Source organism: Tupaia chinensis, unplaced genomic scaffold (assembly GCF_000334495.1).
Source record: "Tupaia chinensis unplaced genomic scaffold, TupChi_1.0 Scaffold143591_1, whole genome shotgun sequence".
Classification (NCBI taxonomy): Eukaryota; Metazoa; Chordata; class Mammalia; order Scandentia; family Tupaiidae; genus Tupaia; species Tupaia belangeri.
In genome coordinates this window covers 541,705-552,010 of record NW_006203437.1, presented here as the reverse complement: position 1 = coordinate 552,010, position 10,306 = coordinate 541,705, and the positions used below count along the sequence as shown (strand labels likewise).

General features: G+C 58.8%; 2 protein-coding genes across 2 annotated transcripts in view; one reads left to right on the top strand and one right to left on the bottom strand.

The window, feature by feature from the left end:
- The window catches only part of ETFDH (electron transfer flavoprotein dehydrogenase), a 15,953-nt gene extending 15,507 nt beyond the window's left edge, over window positions 1–446 (top strand). Inside the window, exon 12 of the mRNA XM_014582398.2 lies at window positions 93–446. Within this exon, the coding sequence (XP_014437884.1) occupies window positions 93–256 (164 nt within the window). The 3' untranslated portion in view covers window positions 257–446. The remainder of the gene's footprint in view (window positions 1–92) is intronic.
- Window positions 447–895: 449 nt separating this feature from the next.
- Window positions 896–10,306, bottom strand: part of PPID (peptidylprolyl isomerase D) — a gene marked incomplete at its 5' end in the record, with an annotated part of 10,859 nt that continues 1,448 nt past the window's right edge. Inside the window, 7 exon segments of the mRNA XM_014582399.1 lie at window positions 896–1,169; window positions 1,822–1,864; window positions 1,945–2,031; window positions 3,580–3,721; window positions 6,154–6,260; window positions 6,394–6,516; window positions 7,533–7,721. Of these exon segments, the coding sequence (XP_014437885.1) occupies window positions 1,081–1,169; window positions 1,822–1,864; window positions 1,945–2,031; window positions 3,580–3,721; window positions 6,154–6,260; window positions 6,394–6,516; window positions 7,533–7,721 (780 nt within the window).

Here is a 10,306-nt window from a genome sequence, read left to right as displayed (position 1 = left end):
CCCCGTAGCTGCCACCTCGAGGCCTCTCATTTCTGTTTCTGAGTCTAGAAACGTAAAATGGCCGGGTACTGAATACTCTGTTTACTTTGCAGGAGTTTATGAATTTGTACCTCTGGAACAAGGTGACGGGTTTCGGTTACAGATCAACGCTCAGAACTGTGTGCACTGTAAGACCTGCGACATCAAAGACCCGAGTCAGAACATCAACTGGGTGGTGCCGGAGGGGGGGGGAGGGCCCGCGTACAACGGGATGTAGACCGCGGGCATGCAGCACTGGTGGCCCCGGGCCCTGGGGATGCTCCGAGCTAACGAGCAGCTGAGTCTCACAGCCTTATTTATCGATCAGAATGTCCACGAACAATTACCAGGGAGTACAGATGTTACAGTCTCCGACTGTCCTGTAAAGAATTATGACTTTCTCTTAAATAAAACTTTGTAACAATGCACATCTGCTTAGTGCCCTCCAGTTCCTCAGAGGTCTCAGTGCCAGCAGCACCATGCACGTTCCGACTGACTTTACATTTGACTTGCCGAATGGAAGATTTCAAGTGTAAAAATGTTCCAAGCCGGGGTCCTGTACGGCTCGCCACTTACCGTAACATTTCACCAGGACGCAGCTGTGCCCGCGGACCACGTTGTCTCTGGGCAATTTTGAGTTAAAACCGCACAGGTGGCTGGTTAGGTCCACGGTTCACCCAGCCTGACAGTGTCACTGACCTCTGTGGCCGTGCGCTGGGTCCCGAATGGGTAGACACTAAAGGGTGAAACCACCAGCCCACATCAGCCACATACACGTCAGAGAATTGTGGGAAACAGGATAAATACATAAACTTAAGCTTTCACGTATGCCACAAGGTCAGTGTTTTAGGAGTAAAGAATAGGGTGGACACCGTTATTCTGTAATGCGAACGGCTGTTTAAAACCACCACTTCACTGTGTTAACACTTTATTACAGCGAGCCCACCTCTCTGCAGGGGAACTAGCGCGAAAAGGAGCCGAGGGGCTGCACAGGACAGAACCTTCCACTTTTCTTGCTGCCGTTCTATCATCACTCAGTGCGGAGGCAAAACCGAGTCTTCATTACGCAAACATCTTTGCATACACTGCCTTCTCTTTATCTCTCTGTGCCTTTATCTTTTGCTTGACTCTCAGCAGTTCTGCCTGAATAGCTGCAAAATAAACAGGCAATCAGTGACTGCTCAAAACATCCAGAACCAGGGGGGCCAGCAGCTTCAACGTGACAAAAACTTGTCTTGTGCAAGCCCGCCCTCTGCACGGACAACCCAAGAGCAATCACAAGCACAGTGCCACTCCGGGAGGCTGTCGACAGGGCTCCGTACACCAAGCTGCCTCTGCCACCGAGGAACCAGTGAGCCTCCTGTTCACGCAGTGAGGTCCCACCTTCGTCTGCTAGAGGAGACGGAGGAGGAGGACCCCGCCTCCGCTCCGTCAGGAACCCCGGGCTGGCGTGCCCTAGCTTCTGTGAGCGGCAGGTCTGAGATGCGGACCACACGGCCAGCCGGTGGGCTCCAGCTGCTGGCCAGTACCACTCCCCCAGATGTACTCTGGCAGTGTCGCCACCCGTAGTGGGCTTATTTGAAAGTCCTTAATTCGTCAGAGCTTTCCTAAAGTTCAAGGGGAAATGGAGTTGGCCTACTCGCCCCCAAGTGCTGAAATCCATGCTGCTTCCTAACGCTCTGCAGGAACCTTGAAGCCCCACACACCCAGAGGCCAACCACGGGGCCGCAGCCATGTCCGCCTCATGACAGCCCAGACGCAGGCGTGCCCACGCGCCAGCTCCCACCACACGTCCCCGCGTACCTTTGTCTTCCGGTGCGATCTCCTGAGCTTTCTTCAGATCAGCCTTGAATTCAAGCAGTGCGCAGAAGTCAGGTGTCTGAGTTACACAAGGCCCCTCCTGCGCCCGCGCAGCCCGCAGCTTACCAGTGCGTGCCCGTACTCCTCCAGCCCCTGCCACCCTTGTGCTCTGCGGTACAGGGCTTTGGTGTTGGACGGGTCCATTTCCAGAGCCTACGTGAAAAGACAACTGGGTGGGACCAGCAGTCAGCATGATGGCTACATCGCTGGACTCCCAAGTAGTCGACTGTGGTTCGAGTCCCGGACCTGATGGCTTAAACTCATTCTCCCGAGAGGAGAATGAAGAAGGGACTGTGGCGTGGCCATCCCCCCTGGGGGGTGACTTCTCGCTTTCTGTTCTATCTGGTGAGCGCACATGCCCTATAGCAAAAACCTCTCCAAAAAAAAAAAAAGAGAGAGACGACAAAGTGTGTACCTCCGTGCGTGGGGCAGCCCCGAGGTGCTGCGTCGGCTACAGATACAGCCTCCCCTGCAGCCGGGCCGGTCTCGCTGTTGGGGCCCTGGCCATCTGGCAGAGGGTTGAAGGCAGCCCTCCACTGCACTCCTCTCGGCACTAGGGCGCCCTCTCCTGGTTGGGCCTCACTATTCGCCAGACAAGGAACCATTCTGAATAGAACTAAGTACAGGCTGTCTTACTTGAAATCTAAGGGTTCATTTATAATGAAGGCGTGTGCACTGGACAGAGACGGGAAACGCCGCCTTGCAACCCTGTCCTCCCTGCTCTCAGGGTCTTGGGCACACACCCAGTATGTTTCTCAAGCTGCCGCCCTCAGTACTTGAACTGTGCAGCCGGCCGTGTGGGATCAGCTGCCTTAGCCACCCTGCCAGCTGCTGCCCCAAGGTCTAGGTTTCTGTTTAGGAACATGAGTAACTTTGCACAGGTCTCTTCCTCCTAAGGAGAGGGAGGGAGCAGAGACGGGCACCGGCAGGGTCTCAGCAGGCTGCAGCCTCACCCCAGCCTTCCCAGCCACAGCCCACAGAGGCCCGAGACAGACCCACTTCTCCATGGGCTTCCAGCCAGAGGGCGCTCTGCCTCCCCAAGACCAGACAGCTAAGACTGGCAGAGCTCCCCGTCAAGTGGGGCTCGTAGGCTCCTAACCTCATCCTTTACTCACCCCTCACTTGGGAGGACGAGGGCCCACGGGCCTTCACACGCCGCCCCCAGCCAGCTGGGCCTGAAAGCACACCTGCCGGCAAGTCAGGCAGTGGAGACAGGCCAGGACTGCCCCCAGCGTCTTCCCACGCCCGGACCACCTGTGCCGCCCCTGGGCCCACCACCTGACCTTCCTCGTGCCTGGCTCTGTCTGCCCGGCCCAGCCCACAGGGGCCTCTAAGTGAATCAAGAGCTCCGAGTTCTCTGAGAAACTGGACACAGACAGGGACCGGGCACGCGCAGACGAGGCCAAAACCCGTGAGTTGCCGTGACTTAAGCCCCACGTCACCAAGGCTCCCGGGCCCATCTCTGAGGCACAGTGACGTGCTGCTCAAGGGAAGCCTTGGTCCATGTGGCGGCCACAGTCCCGTCAGCCTGCACCCCGGGCCTGAGCCAGTGTGTGCTTCAGGAGGGGATGCAGCGGGGCCAGGCCCAGCGAGGCCTCGTCTCCCTGCTCCTGCAGCCCTGCACGCGCTCTCCAGGAAAGCGCTGCAGTGCCTCACAGCCCAGCCCTTCAGCAGAGGCCAGCACCAGGCAGCCAGACCCACCTCCAGGCAGCTGTCGACCGCACCCTGCCAGTCTGCCATCCTCAGCCGGCACGCGCCGATATTCAGAACACAGCTCAAGGTCACAGGCTGCAGCCGGGGTCTGTCCACCTGCTCGACGGCGGCCTTCGAGCCCTCCACATACCTGCAGAAGCAGAAGGAGGTGCAGAATGCCACGGCAACGCGACCTGCCCGCCTCTCCCCTGGCGTGTCTCAGATACGAGTGCCTCAAACGCTAATGAGAACACGGAGCTCCTTTCCTACGCGTCTTTTATTCCAAACTGTGCCAGGCTGAAATGACCCCCTAATCGAACCATAGCACGCTGGAGGACGCGGGCCCCGGGAGGCACCTACTTTTATTTTATTTTGGTACTTCCTATTTTTTAAAAAGGCTTCTGCTTTAGGGCACGTGCACTGGCCGGAGAGAGAGAGGAAAAGTGAGGAATCACCCCCCCAGAGAGTGGCCTTGCCACAACCCCTTCTCTTGCATTCTCCCGGATCTTGGGCGCGAGCACACACATGTGCCCAGCGTGGTTTTCAAGCCACCACATCTGGGACTCGAACTGCAGTCGGCCATGTGGGAGTCCAGACATAACTGCTGCGCCAACTGCCGGCCCTACACTTCCCACTATCAGCAGGTACACTTGGAACCAGGACCTGGCCGTGGGACAGCAGGCCTGCACGGGGCAGGGGAAGCGCCCTGTGCTGCTGTTCCCGACTGTCCACCTGAGAACGGCCCTGGGATTTAGCTTCCACTTTCCTTTCTCTGAAAGAATCAGAGCTTCTCAAAAAAAAAAAAAAAAAGTGCTGAGGCAGATCTAAAACTCGGGGAGCGTAAGGTGATGATGGAGCACCGTGGGCCAGAACACAAGCACCTGCTCGCGGGACAGACACGGACCCGCACCACAGAGGAGGGCGTGGCCAGCCGTGGGAACGACGGCAGACGCTCGCCCTCAGCAGGCAGGGTCCCAAGCGCCCTCCCCAGCCAACCTGGAAAAGCTGAGTGCAGGGACCAGCAGTTAGCAGAGTGGCTATATCGCCGAACTCCCATGTAGACGACCACGGTTCGCGTCCCGGACCCGGTGGCTTAAACTCACACCAGGCGCATGTGCGTGTGTGCCCAGGATCCCGAGAGGAGAATGGAGAAGGGATTGCAGCGTGGCCATCCCCCCTGGGGGGTGATTTCTCACTTTCTGTCTCTCTGGCGAACGCACGCACCCTATAACAAAAACCTCTCCAAAAAAAAAAAAAAGCTGAGCGCAGCAGTCCTAGACACCTGGGAGGAGAAGGCTGGAGGACTGGGACACGGCAAGACCCTGTCTTTGTTCTAAAAAGGGGAAGAGAGAGCTTGGTGGGTAAGGTGGCTGGATCCCACACGGCCAACTGCATAGCTCGAGCCCCAGACCAGTGACCTGAGAAACACACTGGTGTGTGCACGTGTGCCCAAAATCCAACAAGGAGAGCAGAGGAGGGACAGCGAGGGGACCATCTCCCACAGGGGGTGCTTTCTCATTTTCCTCTCTCTCCGACAAACTAGGAAAAAAGGCAGGGGTGGGGTGATGGCACCTCTACCAACAAATGATTTAAAAACCCTGGTCTGCGGGGGCACCGAAGGGGGAGGGGATTCTGCACACAGGCATCGCCTGGCCGCGGAGTCTCCGTGAGGTCAGCCCAGCACGCAGCGTCGGTGTGCAGCTGCCAGGCGGGGGCCATGCTGGGAAAGGCTGCTGGGATGGGGGTGTAGGTGCAACACTGCAGTCACACCACTCGGAGTCACCAGGAGCAGCAGCCACCTCGAGGCTGGCACCACTGTGACCACTGCCCACACGACAGGCTGCAGTGACACGCACTGCCAGGATGCACCACAGGGACACGCTTCTCCACAGGGACACGCGTCACCACAGGGACACGCGTCACCACGGGGACACGTGCCACCATGGAGATACATGCCACTGGGGACACGCACCACTGTGGGGACACGTGTCTCCACCTACTGACATCCTTGTGCTGACACAGATGCCCAAACTGACTGCAGTGCACACATGGGGACCCTGCAGGCCTCCAGGACGCCCCGACACCAGAGCACAGGTGTGGGGGGGCCAGTAGACACGATGACCAGCAAGCGTGCTCAGTACCCTCGGTTCAAAACCCTGGGAGGCGATCTCTCGCTTTCTTCTCTGCCTCTCTCTGGTGAGCACATGCCCTGGGACCAAATCTTAGGGGAACAATGAAGCTGAGACAAGCAGTGACAGGAGCTGCTCATGGCCGGGAGGCAGCACAGCCGGCCGCTGGGAACCCCCCGGGGTAAGGCCACGCAAGAGGGCACGTCTTCTGGGAGGCACCTGCCGAAACACGGCGCTGTGCGCGCCCCTCAACTGCCCAGAAGGGCAAGAGCGAGCAGCATTAACAGTGCATGGGGAAGGTGGGCAGCCATGGCCTCCCGACACTGCTGGTCTGACACTCCCCAGCGTACAGCAGAGGTCCCGCCACAAGCCTGCCAGGAACAGAGAGAGCAGCCCCACGTCAGTTTACGACGTGGGCTTCCTGCAGAGTAACGTACTCAAGATGCTTTATTACCTTAAGACTTTGGCGTACTTTTTAATGGCCATCTCCCAGTTCTGGGATTTGAAAAACATATTTCCGATATTTTTTAAATCTTCTGCAATTAATAAAACTTTGTCGACCTGTACAAAAGAACAGAACCGTGTCAGCGAGCAAGGGCAACATGGGTCAGCGCGAGGTTCTAGCGTCCCAACAGGGGTCCAGGACTGAGCTTCCAGGAGCAGACAGCAACAGGGGGCCCCTGCCTCTACTCACATCTTTCAAGTCCACATCTGCGTCTTCCGGGAAGTCGGGGTGACTGTCGCCAGAGCCGTCCTTCGGGACTATCCCCCAGTCATCCCCATCCTTCAGTTCCCCACATTCTGCAATAACGCACAACTGTAAAAATAACCCTCAATCGTAACGTGCGCCACTGTGCTGCTGAGAACAGCAGCCACCTCCTTCCCATGGCGCCCCTCCACGGCACTGGGGGTGACACGCCCCCACCGGCAGCCCCGCTAGCCTCACGGGTCCCGGGTGCATGCTTTCCTGCTACCGAGGGCCCGGCGAACACGGAACGTGCTGAGAACCAGGTCGCTCTGCGCGATCATCTGTTTACCACCAAGGGTGAGAGCAGCCCTAACCCTAACCGTCCTTCAGAAGGCCCCAGGCACTGCACCTTGCAGAAGGCCTCAAGACCCCCGGGCGCTGATGTCGTACACGATGGGGCTTCACACCCGGCCTTGTGGCCGACTGCTCCTGGCAGAAAAGGCCCACGTGGAACGGCCTCCGGGCTGTGAGTGGAAGTGCCTGTGCCACACCGAGGGGCTCTGCTGAAACGTGGGTCTCACCCCACACTCCGGCCCTGCGACGTTCTGTCGTAAGGGACACTCACCCCGAGGGCCTCCCTCACATGGCCCCCCAGCTGTCACTTGGGCTGGCAGAATGTGACCATGCCGACCCTCGGCCTGCGGAGCACACTCCAGAGATGGTCCAGTCTAAGCCCATAAGTAATTCACACAGGACGAGGGTCCGAGGCACACGGGTCACCGGCAACACCCAGGCCAGGCCTCTAGGTAAATGCCCACGCCTCCGAGCTGCGCGATGGCCCCACCTCCCCACATCCAGGCTGTCCTCTAACACTGGCCCCGGCACACCCTAACTCAGCAGTCGGGCAGGTGCAGGAGCTAAGTAACCCAGCGAAGGTCAGCAACACTGAGGCTGAAATTAGAGTAAACGTGCCTTTAAAACACGCTGACCTTCTCTTCCATGGCAGAAAACAGCTTCACAGAAACAGCAGCAGATCCGAGCCCTGGTACCGAGCCACCCAAACTCCCTCCTGCTCTCCCAGCTCACGGGCTGGCCCTCCCGCTGCGTCTCCGAAGGTCAGGGGGCTTCCGTGAACAGAGACTTACCTGGACAGGTCTCTCGTCCTTCACGTCCACGTTCTCCAGGACCCTGGCCACCCCCATCCCCTTCACCACCTGGCCGAACACCACGTGCTTCCCGTCCAGGTGCGGGGTCGGCACCGTCGTGATGAAGAACTGCGAGCCGTTCGTGTGGCGGCCTGCGTTGGCCATGCTCAGCAAGCCCTCCCGGTCGTGCTGCAGAGAGTGACAGAGAAGGCCGAGGTCAGGTGAGTGAGCCCCGACCCGGACACCGTTAGGATGAGCCGAGCTTCGTGAGGGCACGGCCTTGAGCTCGCGACACTTGGACATCGGCCACTTCCTACGTTCTCTCTTTAACCTGCCAGAGGGCACATGTGCTCGCTGGAGACACGGAAAGCCAGAGAGCAACCTCCCGCGGCAGGGTCACGCTATGACCCCTCTCCTCCGCTTCTCCTTCCGGTCAGGATCTCGGGCCCATGTGTACACACACCCAAGCCGCCGGGTCAGGACTAGCCCCGCGGGGGTGGTGGTCCTGTGGGATCAGCCGCGTTCACACCACCACAAGCTGGCCCCACTTTCTAGTTTAAGGGACGCTCAGGACACCCAGCAAGGTAACGGGAACGATTGAGGGGGTGTCTCCGAACCGGCTGCGCTTCCCCTGCAGAGGGAGATGGAGCAGCGAGGACAGAGCCACACCCCTGCGCTGTGTGCGTGCTCCTCTCCTAGCAAACGCCTTCCCAGCCTCCCCTACCCACCCAGTGACGGGCTAGGGACAGGAACGGAACCCTGAACTCACACAGACATCTGACTAGGCGAGCTCTCTGCATGCAAAGAGCCCGATCCTACTGCCTTTGCCCGGCACGTCTGCTCGAACACTCAGAAGGAACCTGCAGGCTCAGCAAGTGGCAGGCACTGCTGAGACGCTGTGCTAACAGACTGGGACATACAGGGCCACAGGTTCGATTCCGGGTCGGGCTAGGCCTGGTAGCGTGCACTATGAACCCAACCCAACCGCTCAGGGTGCTGGGGCAGGACAGCAAGCTCAAGGTGGGCCTGGCCAATACCCTGAGACTGATCTTAGGCGTGACGCCATGCACCTGCACACCCACCTAGGAGGCTTGAGCCACAAGGCAGGACCTGTGGCCCTAAATGTTCAGAATTCCGTGACCCCAGGCTGTCTTTGCCCCCTCTGAGGCCCCCTGGACATGCGCTGAGGCTCACATGCCAGTCTGCCCTCCCCGGCCCTCCCCAGCCGCAGAGTCTGGCGTGTCCTGGACGGGCTGCCTGTCGCTGCACCGACGTCACCACCACGTCATGCTCAGTCTGCGCCGGGGAGCGTCCATCCGTGCTTCTCCCGCCTTGACACCAAGACGCCCACTTCCTGCCCGCAGCCTCCCTGGCCTCTGCCCGCCCTCGCCCACCTCTTCTGTGCCTCTGCATTTACACCCCGGACAAGGCCAAGCGAGGCCAGGGCCCCACCCTCCTCCCTGCGGTCCCCGTCGTGTCTGGGCCTCTCTGCTGCACACACAGCAGGTGTGTCCACGTCGCACGCCAGGCTCACCCGACCCTGCAGCGTTCACCCATCGTGTGCAGTCTCGTCTTGGAGGCCCCTCGGCTCTAGAACCCGCTGACGCAGGGCCAACACCAGTAGCACCTGCACCTGCACGACTGCACCTGCACCTGCACCAGCAGCACCAGCATGACTGCGGCCGGCCAGTGCAGTCCCTGGGGATGACACGTTCCCTCCATGCTAACGCCCATCCAACACAGCACTGTCCTCCTGCACTTGTGTGTCCACGCTCATGGCACGAACAGGACGGTGCACCTGACGGCACCTTAGGACAACGAAGAAAGAGGCACAGGCCCCACGAGTGCCTGCAGGGGTCTGGACATCAGCTGTGGGTCTGCTGCTCTTCCCAGTCAAGCGCACGTCCCCCCTTTCAGGTGATGGAGGCATTCTTCCTGAGTTCTGCCACGTGATGGCCACGCTGACAGCCCATGGCCCTGCTGGACTCCCACAGTGGACCACGATTTGAGTCCCAGACCTGGTGACTTAAAACTCAGGCCAGGCACGTGTGCATGTGTGCCCAAGATCCCAAGAGGGGAATGGAGGAGAAAGGACTGCAGCGTGGCCATCCCCCCACCCCAGGGGAGTACTCTCCCTTTCTGTCTCTCTGGCAAGCACGAGCACCCTACAGCAAAAATCTTAACACACTGAAATAACTACAGTATTTTTGCCAAATAAAATTGTTTCTGGACAAAGCCTTTCCATAGTAAAACGTGTATTTACGTGGGCCAGCCCCACAGCAGTGGTTGGACAGATTCCACATAGCTGGTCGTGGCTTGAATTCAGTCCCAGCAGCTGCAGAAACATGCACAGGCACACGAGTATATGTGCCCAACGTCCCAGCAGGAGGGGCAGGAGGGAGGGGCCGCACACAGCCACGCCCCACGGGGGTGCTTTCTCATCCCCTCTTCCGCCTGCTCCCTCCAGCAAGCACACGCATCCTCGACCAAATCATAAAGGAAGGAAGAAAAGCCTGCTAACACGCTGTTAAGGGTCCGGATGGGATGGGACAGAGAAAGGGGAGCACAACCAGGCTTCACTGGTGGGGAAACTGTCTGTGACACATGCCCTCTGCCATTTAAAAAAAAAAAATAAAGCTTAGAATCTGATCAGGAAAAACAAACATTAAAAATGCACAATTACAAATACAATTTCTATACAGTAAAAGGAGTCAGCTTTGCAGGTGTGCGTGCGTGCCCAAGATCCCGAGAGGAGAATGGAGAAGGGATTGCGG